Source organism: Periophthalmus magnuspinnatus, chromosome 7, assembly GCF_009829125.3.
Source record: "Periophthalmus magnuspinnatus isolate fPerMag1 chromosome 7, fPerMag1.2.pri, whole genome shotgun sequence".
NCBI classification, from domain to species: domain Eukaryota; kingdom Metazoa; phylum Chordata; class Actinopteri; order Gobiiformes; family Gobiidae; genus Periophthalmus; species Periophthalmus magnuspinnatus.
The window spans coordinates 30,470,002-30,496,753 of NC_047132.1; the positions used below are offsets into that span (position 1 = coordinate 30,470,002).

The following is a 26,752-nucleotide window of genomic DNA, read 5'->3' on the forward strand; positions in this document are numbered from 1 at the left end:
GCACGGCTCGTAAAAAAAACCAAAAAAAACCTGGAAACTGCCTAGCAACCGGACACGAGCACGAGTGTGAGCAGAGTAACACAACCAAACCTGACTTTGCATAGAAAAACTGAAAAAATGCAAAACAAAGCTCCAACAAACACCAAAATAGAAATGATCTGAGGGAAGTGAAGCATGAAATTTGTTTGTAATTCATTTATAAAATTATTTAAAGGTCCTACATTACACAAAAAAGACTCTTGGGAGCTTTAATCCATGTTAGAAAGTTGTTATCTCATCAAAAACAGACCTGGAGTCGTGTTTTGTTTCATTCACATGTTTGAGTCACACTTTATCATTAGTCTGTACATCTCCAAACCCCAAAATGCTCTGTTCCACCTTGTGATGTCATGAAGTGGTAGTTTTTAAGTTAACAGCTACGTTTTACCTTTAGTTCTGGAGAGATTGGCAATTCCAGAGTTGAAATTATACCAAATCTAGTGAAGGTGTGGACCCAATTCACTCAGCGGAGCACTTCCTGTATCACCACATGATGACATCACGAGGTGGAACAGAGTTTTTTCCATCTGAGAGAAGAACTCAGGCTAAATTTGCAGGGTTTGTGTGTTAAACTTGTGTGAATGAAACAAAACACAACTCCAGTTCTATTTGAGATGAGGAAACGACATTGTAACAAATCAGAAAATAGTGTAATATAAAAAAATGGTACAATTTAACACAAAACAGTCCAAATATGAACCAATTTCCTCATTTGAAAAAATTGTCCTGCAAGGTTGTTTTTTTTCTTTTCTTTTTTGTATTATTTTTTCGTAACATCAGAAAATAGCGCAATATGGAAACTGCCGATCTTTACAGAACAAAAGGTAACGGGAGCTGTTAATTTGAAAACTACCACTTCATGACATCACAAGGTGGAACGGAGCATTTTGAGCTTTGGAGATGTACAGACTAATAATAAAGGGTTACTCAAACATGAATGAAACAAACTCACTCCGGGTCTGTTTTTGAGGAGGAAACAACATTATAACACGACTCCATTTTGTGTAATATCGCTCATTTAAAGCCTTTTTTCTGAACTTTTCCTCCTCTCTGAGTTGCTTACATGTATAATTTTAAAGTCAGAGATCTGATATGGCCGTATTAACGATCAGCCGTGTGTGTCTTGTTCTTTGAGACAGGAAAAGAAATGGGTAAATACTTAATGAGGTGAAAGTGATCTCTAAGGTTGATCAACTTTTTCGTAATTAAAGTCGTCGGTGAACTCGCTTTGTCAGACGAAGAGTTTGGAGAGTGTGGTTTTAATCCCTTGCATTTTTCCACTTTCGTAGATGCGCCGTTCCCTTCGTGAGGGATCTGGACTAGGCCTGCTGGAACAATATTATATTTTTTGGGGTCAATATTTATCATGTGGACATTTTATTTGAACTACTGGAACATTTTTTTTGTTATTTTTTGGCTGTATGAGAAGATTTAAGCTGTAAAAGGTTGAATCAATCACTTCCACGACTCATTACAGATGCTTTCTTTACCTTAAATCTTTACTTTTGTTTTATTGTTGGATGTTTTTTGACCTAACCTTCGTAGTATCATGTGTTGTTATGCAGGGGTGTAACTAAATGTAATGTAAAATAAATGCAACTTATTTTTAATCTTGTCAATTAATCGTTTCTATATTTATTACTTATTCAAATTTCAGATATTGCATATGGATTTACATAGATATGGAAAAAATGTCTGTGTAACTATCTCCTGACAAACTGATTTTTTAAGACAGTCAGAACTTTTAATTGACCTTGTCGCGGGCCACATAAAATTACATTGCGGGCCGCATTTGGCCCACGGGCCTTGAGTTTGACATGTGCTATAGACACAACAGCTTTTTGACGATTGTGCACAGTTCATTCAATAAACCGAGACTTTTTGATTCAAGACACTTCTCTGTTGATTTTATCCATTCATCCATGTTCTTCCTCTTATCCGGGGCCGGGTCGCGGGGGCAGCGGTCAAAGCAGGGACTCCCAGACTTCCCTCACCCCAGACACGTCCTCCAGCTCCTCCGGTGGGACCCCAAGGCGTTCCCAGTCCAGCCGAGAGACACGGTCCCTCCCTCCACCCATTTCGGCCGCTTGTATCCGCGATTTTGTCCTTTCGGTCCTTACCCAGAGCTCATGAACATAGGTGAGGGAAGAACGTAGATTGTCCGGTAAATCGAGAGCTTTGCCTTTGGACTCAGCTCCTTCTTTACCACGAAGGTCCGATACAGCGACCGCATCAATTCAACTGTCAATCTCACGCTCCATCCTTCCCTCACTCAAGAACAAGACCCCGAGATACTTGAACTCCACCACTCCACTGAAGAAGTGTTGATTTTATATTTTTTGGAGATTTTTCCTATAAAAAAATTCCACAATTTTGGTGTCACGAACAGGATCTTTGTCCGGTTCTTTTTGTGCGACTGTGATCCAGCAGCTGGGTCCCGTTCCTGCCTCATCTCTGCGTTTGATGACGAGGGCTGCGTCGCTCTCACAGAAAAACGCCGGCGCTAAGGCCTCGAACCTGATCTTATAATATTTAAAAAGAAAAAAAAGGGGAAACTACAATACTAAAACACTAATGCTAACACTTTAAACTGAAAGACCTTGCCACTACTTGCTTTTAATTTTATATTTTTACAATTTTTACCATTAAAAAATCCACATTAAACCTAATGACTAAAGTGTTTCCCTCTGCTGTTTATTTATTGCAACTCATGATTTATTTTTTTTTAACAATACTGCAGATTTAAAATAGTTTTTGTGGTTTAAATCTTGGGTTTTCGCATCAGCTTCATAAATTAGTCTCAATATTATCAATCATCATCGTCTATATTTACATCAGCGATACATCTACTTCAAACTTATCGTGACCGGCCTGATCTGAACACTGGGTTAATTACTGACATTATAATCAGGCCTGTCTCTCCATCTTTGTGTTTATCAACCCGAGGCCTGTGTGTTAATGAGCAGCTCGTTAGCGGCGTTTAAACAATAACATCTTTGTCCCGGCTCGGACAGAACATAGTGTGACGGGCGACTGATTAGACCCGAGAGAGGACGGGACGGACTGACATCTCTATTCTAGGGGTTGGAAAAAACCTGAGACAAACAAATATTGTGTTTATTTGTTGGGTTTTCGTACTTTTGCAACGGTTTAGACGTGTGGAAAAAATAGTTGCGCCAAAAGTTTAAGGTTCTATGATGCTGTTACCTCATCAAACAGACCTGGAGTTGTGTTTTGTTTAATTTTGTTTGAGTTTATTATTAGTCTGTTACATCTCCAAAGCTCAAAATGCTCTGTTCCACCTTGTGATGTCATTAAGTGGTAGTTTTCAAGTTACCAGCTACATTTTTCACGTTTAGTTCAATATAGATTGGAAATTCCAGGTGCTGAAATGATCCAAATGATTCTAGAAATGAATGTGTGGAGTTTAAAGACACAGTGGAGCACTTCCTGTATCACCACATGATGACATCACAAGGTGGAGCAGAGCGTTTTCTGAAAGACTCAAACTAAATATGGCTAAATAACACATTTTGAAGTTCAATATATAACTAATAATATTGACTGATACAACCTAAGAGCAGATTTAAACCATAAAAACTTTTCTAGAGCTACAATATTGTTAAAAATTCATGAACTGCAATAATCATTCAACCTTGTACAGCTTAAATCTGATCATACAGCCAAAAAAAACCAAAAAATTACACAAAACGGACTCTTGTGAGCTTTAAGTCGTGTTCTAATGCTGTTACCTCCTCAAAAACAGACCTGGAGTTGTGTTTTGTTTCATTCACAGGTTTGAGTAACTCTTTATTATTAGTCTGTACATCTCTAAAGCTCAAAATGCTCTGTTCCACCTTGTGATGTCATCAAGTGGTAGTTTTCAAGTTAACAGCTCCTTTTAACATTTAGTTCAGTAGAAATTGACAATTCCAGAGCTGAAATGATCCAAATGATTCTAGTAAAAGGTGTGTGGAGTTTAAAGACACAGTGGAGCACTTCCTGTATCACCACTTGATGACATCACAAGGTGGAACAGAGTGTTTTCTGAGAGACTCAAACTAAATATGGCTAAATAACACATTTTGAAGTTCAATATATCGCTGATAAATGATCATATTGAAACTAACTTATGCTACTAACACAACCAAAGAGCCACAAAACCACAAAAACTTTTCTAACGCGACAATATTGTTAAAAATGAATGAGCTGCAATAATCAGTCAACCTTGTACAGCTTAAATCTGATCATACAGCCAAAAATAACAAAAAGTTCTATTTTATTTATACTAACCGTCTCAACCCGGGTGTGTCCCACTTTTGAATTCTGAACATCTCATCACTCGCTGTTATCAACCGTTCATTAAAGCTCCTATATGACGCAAAACTGACTTTTTTTAGCTTTAATCCATGTTATAATGTTGTTACCGTCTCAAAAACAGACCTGGAGTTGTGTTTTGTTTCATTCACACATGTTTGAGTGACACTTTATTATCAGTCTGTTACATCTCCAAACGCCAAAAACGCTCTGTTCCACCTTGTGACGTCATCAAGTGGACGTTTAAGTTAACACCTACGTCTACCTTTTACCTTTTGTTCAGTAGATATTGGCAGTTCCTGGGCTGAAATGATCCAAATGATTCTAGAAATGAAGGTGTGTGGAGCCACATGACGACGTCACAAGGTGGAACAGCGTGTTTTCAGTTTGAGAGAAGGAAAAACTCAGCCTAAATATGCAGAGTTTGTGTGTTAAACATGTGTGAATGAAACAAAATACAACTCCAGGTCTGTTTGTGATGAGGAAATATAACTTGGATCAGAAAATAGCGTAATATAGAAATAAATGTTTAAAAAAATTTTGAAATTTAATACAAAAGTGTCCAAATATCACCCAATTTCCTTGCGTTTTTTTTTTCTTTTGCAGTTTCTTTTCACAAATCTCTCATTATAAGCCGTGGATTTGATAATCTAACTTTACATTTACACAAAATAACACGTATAAGTTATATTTTTGGACAACCACACTGACCACGTGTAGTTTTCTTTTTGATTTAACAACAGTAATTTGAAACATCTTAAGTCTAAACTCTCACCTGCTTCTTCCCGGCGTTACTCTCGACATGCCTCAAGTTGCTTTTCACCTTGAGAAACTCGGCTGAGGTCTGGTCCTGCGGCGGCGGTTCTGGGGCGGGGTAGGCGGGGGGCGGAGGGGGCACGGGGCCGCCCGGTGGAGGAGGCGGAGGGGGGTAGGCGGGCGGAGGAGGCGGGTTTTGAGTCTCCGTCTTGCTGCTGGAGCCGGCGCCGGTGTCTGGGTTGAGCATGTCCATGTACGCCTGCATGTCGGAGATGGCGGACTCATTTGTACCTGGAAAAACAAAGACGTAGAGTTTTACACAAATGATTGATTGATATGATTATTTTTACTTGTTTATTTCCTTGTAATGGTAAATTTATAACTAGTTTTATGGCAGGACTTCTCAACTGTTGAATGTTAAGCCAGAAATGTCAGATTTGTTTTGACCACTAGGGTGCAGCACTGGTTTAACACTTTGTGCATGGGGCCTGTATTTAAATGAGTCAAACCTTTGTTAAAAAAAAAACAAAAAAACACACAAAACAACATTACCACAAACTGAGATTCACCAAGCAAACATAACATTGTACAGCAATTTATTTAACATGAAAATCTGAACTTAAAGTATGATTTTAGAGCATTTAAGTCTCCAAATTTAACCCTCTCAGGCTCAAATTAAGTTTTAGTAACAGGAAAAATCTGATATTTGGGGAAAATTATCATATGGGGTAGTAATATACAATCCTGACTTTTTTTTGAGAGAAATCTTCACATGCAATGCATTCTGGGATGTTGCAAATTTGCAACATTGGCCCGGTGTGGTAAATTAACACAAGACTGAATATGATAGTAACACTAAATTTATTTGTATACCACTTTTCAAAACAATGTTTCAAAGTGCTTTACAGTGGCAGAACAACAGTCAAAGCAACTTGGTATATATAACTTTTTCGTGTGATACTCCAAGAAACTTTTTTTTTTCTTTTGTATAGCACAAAAGTAATTTGCACTTCAGGCAGGCCATTTGTGTGTAACCATTCTTGCACAGTCTGCATCGTCCACATTTATCAGCAAGGATGAGAAAATGATTGAATCTGTATAGTCTGATGACATCCCATGGCGCAATCATCCTTCGAAGTGGAGGTGGAGGTGGGGCAGCTTGATGGGGTTCTGGAGCATCTTCCAATGATGGTTGTCCTCTTTTTCTGCTGTTCAAGTCAGCCTGGTTTCCAACTTGGATGAGGGCATCTACAACTTGTGCACGGAAGTCAAGAAGCGGAATATGCTTCTCCTGCTTCTGCATGAGATGACGGTGGTAGACGTCCCATGACTGTTGCAATTGGGTTGTATCGTGTTGCCACCTGCCAGTACAGGCGGTACAATGGCATACGTACTACGGTCATCAAGATGTGTAAACCAATGACTTGGGACAGGGAACCATTACTCCATTTCAGATGGGGCTGTTTTGAGTTCCGGCCCATTCTTCATAACTGCATACAGGTTAGATTGGTGAAAAATAATGTTCGAACACGGATTTGTCCATGAAAATACCAGGGTATTGGTGATCAAAATACCACTTTGGACTTGGTATTTCGTCTGGTGGAGGTGAGAACGAAGGTCCTTGGAATGAAGAGTCTATGTCAGCTGCTGGGGGGTACCTCTGCCTCCAAGAAAAATCTTTGTTTACTGGAGCTGGGCCTGGCTGAGGTTTATCGTCATCTGGTAACTCAGTGTCACTGTCTGCATGTACGTTATGAATTTCAATATCAAGGTGGTTGGGATTAGCTCTTGCTATTGCTGCCAGTGGGTCATCATCATCATGGTCAGACTCGTATACTTCAGGAGCAAAATCTGGATCGCCAATTTTCGTCTGAATTGGATTCTGTGTCAGATAAGGCCCCACGTAGAAGGCAAACTCAGTGGCTTCCCTGACTGAAAATCTTCATCGGCCTGCCATAACGCACTGCAAATCCTGCAAAAAGAGTATTCTGTAAGATTGTTTGCCAAAAAAAGCTCAAACAAAGAACTATACTATTAAATGTGCCATGGAATTTAGGCTACATCAGTTTTCCTCATTGCACAGTCAAATGAACAACATATATGCCATTGCTTTTGATCAAATCTGCTTCTGATAGTTTGTAAATTCACTCAAAATTATTTCATTTTCCATAGGATATACCCTCAATGACACCTCAAAGTAACAAGTAAACAATGGTGATAGGAAAATAACTCTAGTATAAACTGTTGCTCAAAATATGGGCAAACTAGTCGATAAAGCATGTGGCAGCCATTGGTACCTGTCCGGGAATATGTTGCAAATCTACAACGTTGAAATAGAGCTGCCCCTGGGAAAAAACCTGGAAGACATAAAATCTACTAATTGGCATGCACTGCATCTATATTTATTCATAATTTATCTTATGCATTTTTGGTTTCAAAATAATGGAAGTTGGTAGTGATACTTACATGAAATTGATGCCTAGAAAATCCGTTTCAGTAAAACCATGCAGACAGACATGTTGGAAGAGAGACAGTGCTGACATCTGGTGAGCAATTGGGAAACTGTTTGTTGCTAATGCACAACTAAGTCCTGCAGTGCAACTTCTGAGTAAAAAAGGCTCAAAAAATATAGATGTGGAGTAATTAGGTAATTGGCAATTAGTGGTTGCAAATTTGCAACGCCTGCCTGGAGAGGGTTAAAGGGCCCATATTAAGCTTTTGTCTGATCTTTGTTCTAATGTCATTTCCTCGTCACAAACAGACCTTAAGTTGTGTTTTTGTTTCATTCCCACATGTTTAACACACAAATCCTGCACATTTAAGCTGAGTTTTTTTTCTCTCAAACAGAAAACGCTCTGTTCCACCTTGTGATGTCATCATGTGGTAATACAGGAAGTGCTCCACTGTGTTTTTAAACTCAACACACCTTCATTTCTAGAATCATTTGGATCATTTCAGCTCCGGAATTTCCAATCTTTACCGAACTAAACATGAAAGTTAGCTGTTGTTTTGAGCTTAAGAGATGTGCACAGACGACCGTATTTTCCGGAGTGTAAGTCGCACCAACCAAAAAAAAGCATAATAATGAAGAAAAAAGCATATGCTAGATAAATGTTTAATGCTGTACTGTGAAACATTTCCGGCAAAGCAATAACATCTCCACGGAAATAAGCGAGAGGCTGAAAGTTACAGAAAGAAAGTTAAAGTGGACATATTACGCTGTTTTCTGATCAAAAACAGACCTGGAGTTGTGTTGTTTTGTTTCATTCACACACGTTTAACACACAAATCCTGCACATTTAAGCTGAGTTTTTCTTCTCTCAAACAGAAAACGCTCTGTTCCACCTTGTGATGTCATCATGTGGTGATACAGGAAGTGCTCTACTGTGTTTTTAAACTCTATATATGGATGATTTCAGACCTGGAATTTCCGATTTCTACTGAACTAAAAAGGTAAAAAGTTTAACGGTTAACTTGAGAACTACCTATTCATGACATCACAAGGTGGAACAGACGATGTCGATGTCGTCCTGTGCCCTGATCCCGTTCCCGTCTTCCCTTCGTCTTCCCTTCCATCGCCTGTGGGTGGCTCCCGTCCTGCCGGTCTGTCCCTACAGACTTGAACTCTTTCTGCAGATGGATGCGCGTTAGTCCTGGACACATCTGCAGCCTGTCCGTCCTGTCTGTGGGAGTGGATCTCCTCGAGGTTTCTCTTTTTCCCACTGGGTTTTTTGGAGTTTTTTCCTTTCCGAGAACAAAGGTTTAAGCACAGGGGGCGCTCTGGGACAGTGGTTTCTGCAGAAAGAGGGTCTAAGGACAGGGGGCGCTCTGGGACACTTCTCCATTTGCTTGTTTTCTGTTGATTAATTTACTCGTCTGTTTCTTTTTCAGTGTTGATTTTCTAAGTTTCTGTTGGTTAAATTAATCCTCATGTTCAATTATCAGGCGACTGCTGTTGTGATTTTGGGCTTTACGAAAATAAACTGAATTGAAAAGTGAAATTTTGAGCATTTTGAGCTTTGGAGATGTAGACGGATAATAATAAATTGTTCCTCAAACGTGTGAATGAAACAAAACATAACTCTAGGTCTGTTTTTGAGGAGGAAACGACATTATAACCTGATTAAAAGCTCACAAGTCTATTTTGTATCCTTATTCTTTTGTCGTATTAATCTGCATTGTGAGGTTCTTTCTCACCTTATCCTGGTCATTTCTCATTTAAACCTCGATTCGATGATGATTTTTTATGTTTTTACTCTAAATTTACCTGCGTTTGTGGCGTTATTGTTCTGCGACGGCGCTCCCTGCGAGTTGTTGCCGCCGCTGCTCCTCTTCTCTCCGGTGCTGGACTGACTGGAGTTGGCGGAGTCGTAGTTGGACAGGGAGCTGGAGGGGGAGCCCGCGTTGTGCTGGGGGGCCGGAGGGGGCGGGGGCGGAGGCGGGGGCGGGGGAGCGGGGGGCATGGTGGTGTTCGGAGACGACAGCCCCGAGTCCGGCTGCTTGTACTCCAGCTCTGTGGAGGGGTCCCGGGACAGGACACGATGCTCCACACTCTGAGGGGGAGACGGGCGGTTACATTACATTATTATTACATATGTTTACACTTGGAGTAAGAGGGACGCTAAAGGTAACACGCTTTCAACTGATGACTGAGGGTAATGTGCAATGTGCGGAATGTGCAATTTTTATTTTGACCCTTTTGTGACCCCAGGCCTTTGGGAAAACAGATGGAAATGATTCTTAGGCTATAATCCAATTTGTTTATGTTGAATCATATCTGTTCATTAACATGCACTGTTCCAACCAAATAAATAAAAAATATAAATAAATTAATAAAAAATAGATAAATAAATAAAAATAAATACATTGATAAATAAATAAAAAATATAAATAAATTAATAAATAAAAAATAAATACATACAAGTATAAAAAATAAAAATAAAAAATAAATCGATAAATAACTAAATAAAAATTAAAAAATTAATACATAAAAAAATCGATAAATAAAAATAAATTATAATAAATAAACAAACAAGTAAATAAATACATAAATAAATACATAAATAAGATGACGTCTACAAAACATGTATAGGTTAATGCTGAACTGCTGTGGACCACTACGTTTGTAAAAGTCAAATACCAGATACTAATCAATCAATAACTAATAATGATACTCTAGATCAGGCATGGCTAAACTGTGGCCCGGGGGCAAAATGCGGCCCTAAGACCATTTTTTCTCGGCCCTCAAGCTTCCAGGCGAATAGGCCCACATTATTTTAAACTGTACTTTTTACTATACATTTCTGAAAATCTACTTTAATAAGAATAAAGGTCTAGTGGTTCAGTTTAACTTGTAATAGTAGCACAGATTTGAAGTATTCACTGTTTTGGTGACCAGTCTATGGCCTTCAATCGGGCCTCAGCTTTGTCTGTGTTTTTATATGTGGCCCTTAATGGGAAAGGTTTGGACACCCCTGCTCTAGATACTCTATCGATACTGAAAAAAAAATCAAAGTAGCTGCTTTTGAATGATCTTGAGCCTCATGAGAACAAGTATAAGATTTAATAGTTAAATTAAATCAGCCATATTGTGTTTTTGACACCTGTGGATCATTATGTTATAATTTGCACTTTTTAGATCGCAATATTCATCTAAAATGACTTAATAAAATAAACAAGTCTGCTGATTTCTGCATTAGAAAATTGCGGTGTCCAATGGGAATAGATCTAGCCCTAGTGGGAGTGACCTCAGGGAAAGAAGGCGCCTGATTTGTCTGTTTTTAATGTTCATATCTTGATTTACGGACACAATTTTCAAACGCGACAGCTAGCAGGTTAGCCACGTCAATTTATAAATACAGTCTATGTCACTAAAATATAAACAGATCGTAGTTTCTCTTAAGTCAAATACGTTTCTCTTCCTCCACATGAGCTGCATTAGAGATAATTACTCCACACTCTAATGAAAGTTCTCACAGTGGAGCCTTTGGGGGACTCCTGCTTTTCCCACAGCCTCGCTCTCTTGGCAGGAGTCCCCCGGGGCAGGAGCACAGAAGGGCCAAATGTGGAGTGCTTATTATTCTTTTGGCCACTAGGGGATGGAAGCCGTGGGAGGCGGTTCAGCCAGTCTAACAGCTCTTTAATTAGCAGAGAGAAGAAGACGTCCTGTGTGCTCTTGAGATAATTGTGATCAATCAGGACCACGACCCTGGAGAACTTTGTGTCAACTTATATCTGCAAAAAAATCTGGAAAAATATGTTTGCTGATAAGTAGATTATGTACCAGCAGCTTTTGTGCTTCTGTAGAAGGTCGTGTTACAAATATAAGCTAAAATATTGATTCCCAAGGATATTTATTACATGTTTATAAAAAAAATAAAATAAATAATTAGATAAATAAATAAAAATAAATACATAAACAAATAAATAAATAGATAAATGAATAATAATAATAATAATGTTTATCTATTAATAATTATAGAAAAAGAATCGTAGGATCAGTTCTGAGCGCGATGCTACTTGGATGAATGGTGAAAATGTCCATTAATTTGCTTTTCTATCCTATTTTAATTCAATATTTTTGTATTTCTTGAGTAAAACCTAAAAAAAAAAATAAAAAAAAAAAATCATGATTTTGTATTCGTCAAACAGTTACTACGTATAATAACCACCTATTAAATAAGCAAATCAGTTAAAATACATATTTGGGTGGTTGTCTTTAGCCAACTTTAGCTTGATTTTTCACATTTTATGACATTCTAATCCTAATTTATCCACAAAATGCCATGATGCTACTCTTTATACATACTAAATAAAGTATATTTCACAAAAGTATACTGTTTTGTTTGTTTTTTGTTTGAATTTTTCATGTAATTTGAACAGGACGCCAATGAAAAAGAGAGTCCAAGTGCTCGCATTGGGTCTCCATGTATAAATGAAGATAAATTAAAAAACGTATTCACTTTTGTGCCTGTAATTCAGTGTTTTAGGACTGAGATATTAAACTTTACTCGTCGAGATGTCAGTCACTAAAACATAAAGCTCAGACAGCGACACAATGGGTTTGTTTTTTGTTTTTTTGTTTAATGATTCAATGTAAAAATATCATTTACTCATTCTGTCCAGTACAGTCAAACTAAACTTATACCTACAGACTCCAGTAATTATTCTGTTGGCTCTGGCTTTTCCCTTCTGAATCTAGTCTTTGGTCCAACTTTGCTAAATGCTAATCCATTCTATAGCTAATTTAGCCAATTAAACTGCAATTTTGACATCCCATCATGCACCTGGTTACATGCGGTTGACAGAATTCAACCTTATTTTGCTATGAATCCGGGACAACTGGTTTATAGTGACTTTGAGGGGTTACTTGCAGACTGCCTGTTACACCCACCACGAGAATTGCCGTATTTGCCTAAAACAACACGTAAAAATAGACTTCTTTCCGCAGACCCGCGCCTCACCCAGACCCAGATCAGTGTAACAGGGTGCATTGGATTTAATCACTTTAATTTTTTGCTGTAATTTTTATCCACGATCTTGTCCTTTCGGTCATTACTCAAAGCTCATGACCACAGCTGAGGGTAGGAGCGTAGATTGACCGATAAACCGAGAGCTTTGCCTTTGGACTCAGCTCCTTCTTTACCACAACGGACGATACAGCGACTAAAACCTAAACCTAACCCTAAAGGGAAGGGGTTGTTCGCCTAAAACAACGCAGAAAAATAGACTTCTGTGGATTCTTTCCGCAGATCCACGCCTCACCAAGACCCAGGTCAGTGTGGCAAGGTGCATTGCTTTTAATTACTTTAATAACAGGCATTAAACAGACAGGATTTTATATTTTTTGCTGTAATTCTGGTTAGGATGTTTGGTTTTCTTCCTCAGACTAAAGCCGAACTGATTGGAGTGAGTGGCAGTATTTTTTACCATGTTCTCCACAGTGCGTAAATATTTGGCACACTGCTGGTGACCGTTGTACTCGGCCAGATCCGCCGCGCTGAATCCGTCTTGGTCCCTGACGCCGAGGTCGACCCCGTTCACGACAAGGATCTGACAGCACTAAACATAAAGCAAACATCACAAACATACATTGGATATCAGTGTTTAAATAGTCAAACTGTTTTAAACATCTGAACAGACCTCCAGTTCACCGTTTTCCGCTGCGTCGTGTAGCGGCGTCCCTCCCCAGTTGTCCGTGACGATCTCCCCTCCGTGCAGCAGGAGCCAGCTCAGAACTTTAGAGTGACCACGACTCGCTGCGAAATGCATCGCCGTGGCTCCGTCGCCGTCTTTGTCCGACAGACTGATCTCTGTAAAACTCACCTGGGACCGACGGAGACACAAAAACATATTAGTAAAGTCAACGGGACAAAGAACGTCGTCTGGTGATGGAGCTCGTCTTTAGGGTAAATGGACCGGTTTGACATTTGTGGATTTTTTTCATGTGAACAAGGGTCAAAGGTCATGTTATTTGAATAATTTACACAATAGGTATTAGCAAGAAAGTACATATAATTTGTTAATGTGAGAAATGTGTTCCTTGTATGTAATTTGTCACTGAATTCTGGGGGCGACAGTAGCTCAGTTGTGTTTGTGTCCACTGATCTGAAGGTTGCAGGTTCGAATCCCGCTCTCGACATAAACATCACTGGTCGAGCGGTCAGATCCAGTGACCCACAGGTTGACGGTGCAATTCCAGCTTGTTGGGCAAGACACTTAACCCCCCTCGCCCCCAGTGTCTGTGTGTATGAATGTGTGTGGTTCCTTGATGTTGTTATGTTGTTCTTTATCCCAAATCAGGGCTGTCCAAACTACGGCCCAGGGGCCAAATCCAGCCCTCAGACCAATTTATTTTGGCCCTTTGCCTCCTCCTTAACTGGCCAATTGATCAGGAAGTATTTTTTATTACAGACTAAAGAGATTCTACCTCTATAACCTGAAAAACATCACACTGCATTGTGACAGAGACCTAAAATTAATCGTTCAAGTTTTATTAAAAAGGTAAAAACGCTCTGTTAAACTTGTGTTAAATGCGTTTGGACACCTCTGACTTGTATCTTCACTTGTCTTGTTATGGATTGTTATGGATCTCTTTGACCTAACCTTCGTGATACTATCTATTATTACGCACATTTGTATCTCTTGTCTGTTAATCTACGAGATGACGTGTCCAGTGACCTTGACCCACTTAGTGCGTTTATACCATCAAAATAATCATACGAGTTTAGTGTAATCTGTTTGTATGTTCATTTGTAGCTGAGGGCGAGACGACATTAAAGGGACAGCAGCTCTCTGACAACTGTGCACAAATGAATCAATAAATCTGACTTTTTGATTCAAGACAACTTATCTTCTTATTGATTTTATATTTTTTAAGGTTTTCATTATTAGAAAATCCTCGACAATGTAAAACAGCTTTGCGTGTCATGACGATGGAAAAGCGCTGTGTAAAAACATGACCATTTACCATTTTAATGTAGAATTTTGTCGATAGAGGAATTCATTTTTAGAAATCAGCTTTACTTCCTGTTTTTTTTTCTTCAAAAATAGGGGTTAGGGACATTTAAGTGATGTAAAATTATGCTAAATATGAGACTCCACAGAGACTTTCCCACCAAGTAAGTTAAACATTTTAAACTGTTTTTCTTTCTGTGACGTTTTGCTGCACTTATTGTCATGAACTGAATTAGTCTGTATGTATATGATATGTATATGTGTGTAAATATGTGTGTATATGTGTACAGGTATATATATATGTCAGCGTCTAAGGACAGGGGGCGCTCTGGGACAGTTCTCCATTTGCTTGTTTTATGTTGATTCATTTGTTTGTCTTTTTGTTTCTGTTTCATTGTTGATTTTCTAACTTTCTGTCAGTTAAATTAAGTCTCATGTTCAGCCCTAAGAGGCGACATCTGCTGTGATTTTGGGCTTTACAAAAATAAATTGATTTGAATTGAAGATGTTTATACGTTTTCTTTTTTTTCTTTGTTTTTAACTGAATATGAACCTTCAACAAAGCATTTAATTCATGTCCTAATGAAAGATACAGGAGGGATTTAATATGTTTTCTTCTTCCCACTCCTTTTTAAGCGTGTGCTCGAGATAAATAAACCCCATAAAACTAATTTCTTTGAGCAAAATTATTCTATCAATCTTGGTTTAAAAAAAAAAGCCTTGGTATCAATGAATATAGTTTTATTTTCTGTAATTTTGCTCCTCGTTTCCAACACCAAACTGGCTCCTGTTGCGTCATGTCAGTTCAACATACCAGCCAGACGATGACAGTGTTGTGTCCCATCTGAGCCGCGGCGTGGAGAGACGTCATCCCGTCGTTGGCCCTGATGCTGGGATCTGCCCCGCAGCTCTTCACCAGGTACTGGACCACCTCCAGGTGACCCTCCTGACAGGCCAGGTACAGAGGCGTGGCACCGTTTTTAGTTTGCACGTTGACAACGCTGGAAGGGAAGTCAAACCGATTAAGAGCTCAGTTTATAACAACCATTTACTATTTTTAGATATGAGTTAGTCACAATATTAAATTTTAGCTTTGTAATACTTGAGAGAAGAATCTTTACAGTTTTATTATTAAGATTATTCACAGTTAAAGACAGAAAACAACAGTGACATCCTTCATTTTGTTCGTGTATGTGAGCATTTCTATTAACTCAAACTTTCTGAATGAAAACGTTACTTTAATTTGACATAAACAGCCAGAAAAAAAGCACTTTACATGTAGAAAAAAAGCACTTTACATGTACGTTTACTCCGTATTGATTGAACTGACTATAATTACTTCGTTCTTATGATTATATTGTGAAACCCCAACTCAAAAATCGCACGAGGCCTCATCTTGTGTCTTATAAAATCATCACTCATTGTCGTGTAAAGTCCTGAGTCCGAGTGCAGCTCCTGTAAGACACTGACCTGCAGCAGCGTCAGTTTCAGATTACTTGAGGATATTTAAATTCAATGCAAAACGTCTTTGGTAATCGAAAATTAGAGGAAAGAAACAAGACAAACGCAGGTGTAGACGGGTGTGGTGCAAGGAGACGGTGAATCAATGAAGTGGCGAGTCCAGTTCTATTTCAGGTTAGGTTTTTCACTGTCAACATAAACGACCAGTCAAATGTTTGAATGCTCCTCTTTTTCAATGTTTTTTTTCTTTATTTTACTACTTTCTACATTTTATATACAAACAGAAGACATCAAATATACGAAGCTAAGTCGCGATCCAGCCGAGTTTGATCCATCTGTCCATTTTGTTTCGCTTATCCGAGGCCGAGTCGCGGGGGCAGCAGTCTAAGCAGCCACTCCCAGACTTCCCTCACCCCAGACACATCCTCCAGCTCCTCCAGTGGGACCCCCAAGGCGTTCCCAGGCCAGCCGAGAGACAGTCCCTCCAGCGTGCCACCTCAGCTCTGACGTGGAGGAACAGCAGCTCTACTCTGAGCTCCCCCCATGTGACCGAGCTCCTCACCCTATCTTTAAGGGAGCGTCCAGCCACCCTGCGGGGGAATCCCATTTCGGGTCGAGTTCCATATTTGGAATTCTGACCGCGAGTATCATAGCAACCAAAGAGCCAATCCGGAGCGAGACTGTTGAAGGTAACGCCCCTTGCCGCACCATTGGTAAAATATATGAAATAATGTAGTAAATGAAAAGTTTTCGACTTAAAAAATATATATATTTAGTAGAGTTATTTACCTTTTTTTCTTTACTACATAATTCCATATATCTTACTTCATATATTTGATTTGTCTTCTGTGTGTATATAATGTATAAAGTAGTAAAAATAAAGACAATAAAAACACTCCCTCACTATATCGTGGTTCATCTTTCGTGGTCTCACTGGTTCTCTGATTTTTTTTTTAACAGCGTCTGATCGAGCATTGTGTTCTGCGTCCTGATTGGCTGTTGGACTGTAGACCTTTGTCCATCAGTCTCCTCCGTGCCGTGTCTCCTGTACAGTACAGAATGTGTTCAGACAAATTTACATAAACGTCGGATCGCAGTGTGACTCTGAAGTGCTGTACGTTTGGCAATTTGTTTTCTCCCCGACAAAACCCACGATGTCGATGAAACGTTCTGCACCGACAAAGACGCCTACGAAGGTTTGAACTTTGAGAGAGTTTAAACGAGAGAGAAATGTGAGAAAATGTTAACGCCTGTGTGAGAAAAGTGTGTAAAGTGTGTGGTGAGGGGTTTTACAGAGAAAACAGAGAATAATTGTAAAAAATAAAGCTGATACTTCACGGATTTTGCCTATTGTGGGTTATTTTTAGAACGAAACCCCCGCGATAAATGAGGGACCACTGTATATTTTTGGTCAGCTTGTAGAATGCAGTTTTAATATATATCTTGTTAGAGTTAATCAGTCAATCCTCTGTCAGTAAAAGTACGTGGTTTGGAGCAGAGTTCAGACTTTGGAGGAAGAAATTTGACGATGTTTTGCGTTAATAGCAATGAATAATTACATCAGTTTTGTTTTAAGTTCAGGAAAGTAAGTAAGTAGTAATAGAAAAAGTAAAAGTAATAAAACAAACTGAATCCAGAATTTGATTGATAAATATAAAAAGGAACAAAACGGTGACATATGGTTGTTCTTGTTGCTTAACGTTGCTTAACTCAGCGTCTGCCTGTGACGTTTACGTTGTCTCTGCTTCAATGGAAAGTTGCGTCGGGCCTCGTTCCAGATCTGCTCCACGACGCTGCGAGGTCAAGGAGTGAGCGAGCGCTTTGGAGGTAAATCCTGTAAGGTCAGGCTTTATTTGGACACTGACAAAGGAACGGTCAGACTTTACAGCCAGTGTGTAAAGAGGATTAAGGAGCTCTCTGCGGGCGGTGCTGAAGGGGGCGGAGGTGAGGAGGTGAGGGGGAAGTAGGCGGTGCTTAAAAGGTTATAAATAAAACCCAAACATCACCGGAACTTTAATATTATGCTTATTATTTCAAAAGGGAAACGCCATCTGTACTAAAGTCATAGAATACACGGAAAACGTCAGCGGTGGATGAAGTACTCAATTAGTTACTTAAGTAAAAGTACAGATACAGAGGTAAAAAGTTACTCAAGTAAAAGTATCACATGAAAAAATCGACTTAAGTAAAAGTATTAAAGTATCCGTTGAAAATGTATTGTATTTTCTGGAGTATAAGTTGCGCTTTTTTCATAGTTTGGCCAGGAGTGCGACTTATACTCAGATGCGGCTCATATGTGAAATATTTGATTTTTTCTTCTTTATTATTATTCATTTTTTGGCTGGTGCGACTTATACTCCGGAAAATACGGTAGATATAAACAAAAATCTAAAATAAACTGGTTACACTTTATCCTACACCTTAATTAGCCTCTTTTTTTCCCCTTTTTTTTCCATTAAAGATTGGAATTTTTCTTCATTATTATACATTTTTTTTGTATTTGTTAGTTTGTTCAAGTGTAAATGTAGTGATATTGATTCAAAAATGATTCGTATTGCTTCTGTTCACCAAAATGTGTCAGTTTCTCATTAATTTTTGGCCCTCGCCACTCACGAAGTGATGGCGAGGGGCATTGTTCTTCCTGGGTTTCTTCTTATTATTATTATTATTGGCCCTCGCCACTCACGAAGTGATGGCGAGGGGCATTGTTCTTCCTGGGTTTCTTCTTCTTATTAGGCCCGAGCCCCTACAGGGCGTAGGGCCTATTGCTTCCGCAACGATGAGTGCGAAGCACTCATCGTTGCAGACTGTCTTCACGAAGTTGCGCGCTTCGCGCGCAACTTCGTGGCAGCACCGCGACCTTGCATAGACTCCTGTGTCCTAGCAACCCATGCCGTAGGCATGGGTTTGCATATTTGTTGTTGCTAGCATGTCAGCGTCAACATTGAGTCAATGGGCGAAGCCCATTGACTCAATGTTGACGCTGACGCAGCGCGAAGCGCTCATGTCCCCAAACACACTCCTGGCATCGAGCCCTATCAAAGCCCCCATGCCGCAGGCATGGGCCATACTTATTACTGCTAAAATGAATGGAAGTCAATGGGAGGTCAATGGCGGACCCCGACGTCATGGCGAATGACGAGCGCGTTAGCGCTCGTCATTCGCCATTGACCCCACGGTGACGTGGGGAAGGTCCAGAGCTTTCAAAAAACGTATAATATGTGTTTCTAATGTTATCGGATATATTGTTTTTGCTAAAAATATTATTATTATTTTTTTTTTATTAGGCCCGAGCCCCTACAGGGCGTAGGGCCTATTGCTTCCGCAACGATGAGTGCGAAGCACTCATCGTTGCAGACTGTCTTCACGAAGTTGCGCGCGAAGCGCGCAACTTCGTGGCAGCACCGCGACCTTGCACAGACTCCTGTGTCCTAGCAACCCATGCCGTAGGCATGGGTTTGCATATTTGTTGTTGCTAGCATGTCAGCGTCAACATCGAGTCAATGGGCGAAGCCCATTGACTCGATGTTAACGCTGACATGCGTCAACAGGAGTGAATAGCAGGAGTCGTCCCCCCCTGCACAGACTCCTGTATCCCAGCAACCCATGCCGTAGGCATGGGACATACATATTTGTTGTTGCTAGCATGTCAGCGTCAACATTGAGTCAATGGGCGAAGCCCATTGACTCAATGTTGACGCTGACGCAGCGCGAAGCGCTAATGTCCCCAAACACACTCCTGGCATCGAGCCCTATCCAAGCCCTCATGCCGCAGCCATGGGCCATACTTGTTACTGCTAAAATGAATGGAAGTCAATGGGAGGTCAATGGCGGACCCCGACGCCTTGGCGAATGACGAGCGCGTTAGCGCTCGTCATTCGCCATTGACCCCACGGTGACGTGGGGAAAGTCGAGAGCTTTCAAAAAACGTATAATATGTCATTCTAATGTTATCGGATATATTGTTTTTGCTAAAAATATTATTATTATTTTTTTAGGCCCGAGCCCCTACAGGGCGTAGGGCCTATTGCTTCCGCAACGATGAGTGCGAAGCACTCATCGTTGCAGACTGTCTTCACGAAGTTGCGCGCGAAGCGCGCAACTTCGTGGCAGCACCGCGACCTTGCACAGACTCCTGTGTCCTAGCAACCCATGCCGTAGGCATGGGTTTGCATATTTGTTATTGCTAGCATGTCAGCGTCAACATTGAGTCAATGGGCGAAGCCCATTGACTCAATGTTGACGCTGACGCAGCGCGAAGCGCTAATGTACCCAAACACACTCCTGGCATCGAGCCCTATCCAAGCCCCCATGCCGCAGGCATGGGCCATACTTATAACTGCTAAAATGAATGGAAGTCAATGGGAGGTCAATGGCGGACCCCGACGTCATGGCGAATGACGAGCGCGTTAGCGCTCGTCATTCGCCATTGACCCCACGATGACGTGGGGAAAGTCGAGAGCTTTCAAAAAACGTATAATATGTCATTCTAATGTTATCGGATATATAGTTTTTGCTAAAAATATTATTATTTTTATTATTATTTTTTTTTTTTCTTCTTTCTTCTGCACTTTGAGCAGGAATTTGACCCCCTGAACATATTCAAAAACTCACCAAATTTTGCCCAAAATTCAGGTCTGCCGAAAAATTTATTTTTTTATATGGTGCATCATTGGGCATAAAAAAATGGCGCGACAGCGCCCCCTGCAAAAGTCAAAATACATTGCGTCAATGGGAGACGTCCCGACGTCAACTTTGGCGTAGAGCCACGAAATTCGGTACACGCATTCTTCAAGTGATGCCAAAAAAAAAAGATTATTATAGCCACGCCCTCGGATGCACCGGAAGTCGGCCATCTTGGATTGAAAATTACAAAATGCCGAGTCAGCGTTTTCGCTGACGTCGCATTTTCGTCAACTCCTCTGAAGGTGCTTCACCTGCAGGGCTGAAAATCACTGTACATCATCTAGACAAGTGGGGCATCAAAAGTTATCCAATTTATGATGATCCCATTTACGGTTTCCGTGCGGTGAAGCCGCAAAATTCCATCGGAATTTTTGCAATTTTCAAAAGTCAAAATTTGCTCCCGTTTGCGCATGCAAAGTCCGATTTTGCTCAAATTCGAATCAGTTGTAAAACTTTCCGGCCTAAAGCTACTCATTGTGAAAAAAAATAAATTGGCGCGATAGCGCCCCCCACAGAACATTTAATAAATTTGTATGGAAGGCCAAAAATTTAGTTTTCCCAAATGTTACCAAATTTGACACAAAATTCCATTGGGTCATCCCAATCAATAAAGCCAATCAGACCTATGTCGTCTTTTGCACCGTGTTGCCATGGCGATGCGCCAAACTGCCAATGTTATCCTAATGGGAAACCTCACAATTTTTCCCATTCATGGGAAAAATATTAGTTTCATGGAATAATGTGAAATTTGGCACCGTGACTCTTCATGTCATCCTGATCAAAAAAGTCAATCAGACCCATGTCATATTTTTCACTGGGTTGCCATGGTGATGCGCGAAAGCGCCCATGTTATCCTAATGGGAAAATTTCCAAAATTTCATGCATTTCAAAGTCTTATAACGACTTATTACCGTCAACGACGGACATAAAATTTGGCACAGTGATTCTTCAGGTCGTCCCCGTCAAAAAAGTCTGGGGGGCCAAGTTTGTATTTTGCACGGTGTTGCCATGGCGATGCCTGGAAAACCCATGTTGTTGCATTTTGTGCATCAGCACAAATTGACTTAAGTGACAAGTGCAGCCCAAAGCCGCAATAAAAAAGGGACAAGTGGCGCGTTAGCGCCACCCACAGGGAGTGCGGGGTCGGCCGAGTGCGAAGCACGGCCCGCGAGGGCCGTTCGATGCCGCTTGCGGCTTTAATTAGGCCCGAGCCCCTACAGGGCGTAGGGCCTATTGCTTCCGCAACGATGAGTGCGAAGCACTCATCGTTGCAGAGTGTCTTCACGAAGTTGCGCGCGAAGCGCGCAACTTCGTGGCAGCACCGCGACCTTGCACAGACTCCTGTGTCCTAGCAACCCATGCCGTAGGCATGGGTTTTCATATTTGTTGTTGCTAGCATGTCAGCGTTAACATCGAGTCAATGGGCGAAGCCCATTGACTCGATGTTAACGCTGACATGCGTTAACAGGAGTCAATAGGAGGAGTCGTCCCCCATCGCCCCCTGCACAGACTCCTGTGTCCTAGCAACCCATGCCGTAGGCATGGGACATGCATATTTGTTCTTGCTAGCATGTCAGCGTCAACATTGAGTCAATGGGCGAAGCCCATTGACTCAATGTTGACGCTGACGCAGCGCGAAGCGCTAATGTACCCAAACACACTCCTGGCATCGAGCCCTATCCAAGCCCCCATGCCGCAGGCATGGGCCATACTTGTTACTGCTAAAATGAATGGAAGTCAATGGGAGGTCAATGGCGGACCCCGACGCCATGGCGAATGACGAGCGCGTTAGCGCTCGTCATTCGCCATTGACCCCACAGTGACGTGGGGAAAGTCGAGAGCTTTCAAAAAACGTATAATATGTCATTCTAATGTTATCGGATATATTGTTTTTGCTAAAATTATTATTATTTTTATTATTTTTTTTTTTTTTTTTTTTTTTATTTCTTCTTTCTTCTGCTCTTTGAGCAGGAATTTGACCCCCTGAACATATTCCAAAACTCACCAAATTTTGCCCATAATTCAGGTCTGGCGAAAAATTTAATTTTTTATGTGGTGCATCATTGGACATAAAAAAATGGCGCGACAGCGCCCCCTGCAAAAGTCAAATTTTTGACGTCAATGGGAGACGTCGACGTCAACTTTTTCATACAGCCACCAAATTCGGGACATGCATTCTTCAAGTGATGCCAAACAAAAAAGATTATTATGGCCACGCCCTCGGACGCACTGGAAGTCAGCTATCTTGGATTGAAAATTCCAAAATGCCGAGTCAGCGTTTTCGCTGACCTCGCATTTTTGTCAACTCCTCTAAAGGCGCCTCACCTGGAGGGCTGAAAATCACTGTACATCATCTAGACAAGTGGGGCATCAAAAGTTATCCAATTCATGATGATCCCTTTTACGGTTTCCGTGCGGCGAAGCCGCAAAATTCCATCGGAATTTTTGCAATTTTCAAATTTCAAAATTTGCTCCCGTTTGCGCATGCAAAGTCCGATTTGGCTCAAATTCGAATCAGTTGTAAAACTTTCGGGCTTAAAGCTACTCATTATGGTAGAAACTAAATTGGCGCGATAGCGCCCCCTACAGAACACCTAATAAATTTGTATGGAGGACCGAAAATTTAGTTTTCCCAAATGTTACCAAATTTGACACAAAATTCCATTGGGTCATCCCAATCAATAAAGTCAATCAGACCTAAGTCGTCTTTTGCACCGTGTTGCCATGGCGATGCGCCAAACTGCCAATGTTATCCTAATGGGAAACCTCACAATTTTTCCCATTCATGGCAAAAATATTAGTTTCATGGAATAATGTGAAATTTGGCACCATGGCTCTTCATGTCATCCTGATCAAAAAAGTCAATCAGACCCATGTCGTATTTTTCACTGTGTTGCCATGGCGATGCGCGAGAGCGCCCATGTTATCCTAATGGGGAAATGTCCAAATTGTCGTACATTTCAAAGTCTTATAACGACTTATTACCGTCAACGACGGACATAAAATTTGGCACAGTGATACTTCAGGTCGTCCCCGTCAAAAATGTCCAGGGGGCCAAGTTTGTATTTTGCACAGTGTTGCCATGGCGATGCCTGGAAAAAGCCAAATTTTGCCATTTTGTGCATCAGCACTTCCGATGTCTTTTCACTTGTTTGGTGCCAAACGGAGTCCAAAGCCGCAATAAAACAGAGGCAAGTGGCGCGTCAGCGCCACCCACAGGGAGTGCCGGGTCGGCCGAGTGCGAAGCACGGCCCGCGAGGGCCGTTCGATGCCGCTTGCGGCTTTAATTTATTTTTATTTCTTCCCGTTCTGCTCTTTGAGCAGTAATTTGACCCCCTGAACATTTTCAAAAACTCACCAAATTTTGCCCAAAATTCAGGTCTGGCGAAAAATTTATTTTTTTATGTGGTGCATCATTGGGCATTAAAAAATGGCGCGACAGCGCCCCCTGCAAAAGTCAAAATACATTGCGTCAATGGGAGACGTTGCGACGTCAAGTTTGGCGTAGAGCCATGAAATTCGGTACACGCATTCTTCAAGTGATGCCAAACAAAAAAGATTATTATGGCCACGCCCCCTGACGCACCGGAAGTCGGCCATCTTGGATTGAAATTTCCAAAATGCCGAGTCAGCGTTTTCGCTGACCTCGCATTTTCGTCAACTCCTCTGAAGGCGCTTCACCTGCAGGGCTGAAATTCACTGTACATCATCTAGATAAGTGGGGCATCTAAAGTTATCCAATTTATGATGATCCCTTTTACGGTTTCCGTGCGGCGAAGCCGCAAAATTCCATCGGAAATTTTGCAATTTTCAAAAGTCAAAATTTGCTCCCGTTTGTGCATGCAAAGTCCGATTTTGCTCAAATTCAAATCAGTTGTAAAACTTTCCGGCCTAATTCTAATGTTTGTGAAAGAAATCAATTTGGCGCGACAGCGCCCCCTACAGAATAACAAATAAATTTGTATGGAAGGCTGAAAATGTAGTTTTTCCAAATGTTACCAAATTTGACACAAAATTCCATTGGGTCATCCCAATCAATAAAGTCAATCAGACCCATGCTTTTTTTTGCACCGTGTTGCCATGGCGATGCGCCAAACTGCCAATGTTATCCTAATGGGAAATCTCCAAATTTTTCCCATTCATGGGAAAAATATTAGTTTCATGGAATAATGTGAAATTTGGCACCATGACTCTTCATGTCATCCTGATCAAAAAAGTCAATCAGACTCATGTCATATTTTTTACTGGGTTACCATGGCGATGCGCGAAAGCGCCCATGTTATCCTAATGGGAAAATTTCCAAATTTTTGTACATTTCAAAGTCTTATAACGACATATTACCGTCAACGACGAACACAAAATTTGGCACAGTGATTCTTCAGGTCGTCCCCGACAAAAAAGTCCAACGGGCCAAGTTTGTATTTTGCACGGTGTTGCCATGGCGATGCCTGGAAAACCCATGTTTTTGCATTTTGTGCATCAGCACTTCAAATGTGTTTTTTGACTTGTTTGGTGACAAGTGCAGCCCAAAGTCCCAATAAAAAAGGGACAAGTGGCGCGTCAGCGCCACCCACAGGGAGTGCGGGGCCGGCCTAGTGCGAAGCACGGCCCGCGAGGGCCGTTCGACGCCGCTTGCGGCTTTAATTTTTATTTCTTCCCGTTCTGCTCTTTGAGCAGGAATTTGACCCCCTGAACATATTCAAAAACTCACCAAATTTTGCCCAAAATTCAGGTCTGCCGAAAAATTTATTTTTTTATGTGGTGCATCATTGGGCATAAAAAAATGGCGCGACAGCGCCCCCTGCAAAAGTCAAAATACATTGCGTCAATGGGAGACGTCGCGACGTCAACTTTGGCGTAGAGCCACGAAATTCGGTACACGCATTCTTCAAATGATGCCAAACAAAAAAGATTATTATGGCCACGCCCCCTGACGCACCGGAAGTCGGCCATCTTGGATTGAAATTTCCAAAATGCCGAGTCAGCGTTTTTACTGACCTCGCATTTTCGTCAACTCCTCTGAAGGCGCTTCACCTGCAGGGCTGAAATTCACTGTACATCATCTAGACCAGTGGGGCATCTAAAGTTATCCAATTTATGATGATCCCTTTAACGGTTTCCGTGCGGCGAAGCCGCAAATTTCCATCGGAAATTTTGCAATTTTCAAAAGTCAAAATTTGCTCCCGTTTGCGCATGCAAAGTCCGATTTTGCTCAAATTCGAATCAGTTGTAAAACTTTCCGGCCTAATTCTAATGTTTGTGAAAGAAATCAATTTGGCGCGACAGCGCCCCCTACAGAATAACAAATAAATTTGTATGGAAGGCTGAAAATTTAGTTTTTCCAAATGTTACCAAATTTGACACAAAATTCCATTGGGTCATCCCAATCAATAAAGTCAATCAGACCCATGCTTTTTTTTGCACCGTGTTGCCAAGGCGATGCGCCAAACTCCCAATGTTATCCTAATGGGAAATCTCCAAATTTTTCCCATTCATGGGAAAAATATTAGTTTCATGGAATAATGTGAAATTTGGCACCATGACTCTTCATGTCATCCTGATCAAAAAAGTCAAACAGAACCATGTCATATTTTTTAATGGGTTGCCATGGCGATGCGCGAAAGCGCCCATGTTATCTTAATGGGAAAATTTCCAAATTTTCGTACATTTCAAAGTCTTATAACGACATATTACCGTCAACGACGAACACAAAATTTGGCACAGTGATTCTTCAGGTCGTCCCCGACAAAAAAGTCCAACGGGCCAAGTTTGTATTTTGCACGGTGTTGCCATGGCGATGCCTGGAAAACCCATGTTTTTGCATTTTGTGCATCAGCACTTCAAATGTGTTTTTTGACTTGTTTGGTGACAAGTGCAGCCCAAAGCCGCAATAAAAAAGGGACAAGTGGCGCGTTAGCGCCACCCACAGGGAGTGCCGGGTCGGCCGAGTGCGAAGCACGGCCCGCGAGGGCCGTTCGATGCCGCTTGCGGCTTTAATTATTATTATTTTTTTTCTCCCCCTGGGATCGCAATTTTC

The 26,752-nt window shown here is 41.0% G+C and overlaps 1 protein-coding gene across 1 annotated transcript in view; it reads right to left on the reverse strand.

The window, feature by feature from the left end:
* The window catches only part of espn (espin), a 115,104-nt gene that overhangs the window by 44,087 nt on the left and 44,265 nt on the right, over positions 1-26,752 (reverse strand). The window contains 5 exon segments of the mRNA XM_055223152.1: positions 5,132-5,403; positions 9,380-9,665; positions 13,042-13,173; positions 13,255-13,437; positions 15,383-15,569. Coding sequence (XP_055079127.1) covers positions 5,132-5,403; positions 9,380-9,665; positions 13,042-13,173; positions 13,255-13,437; positions 15,383-15,569 — 1,060 coding nt within the window.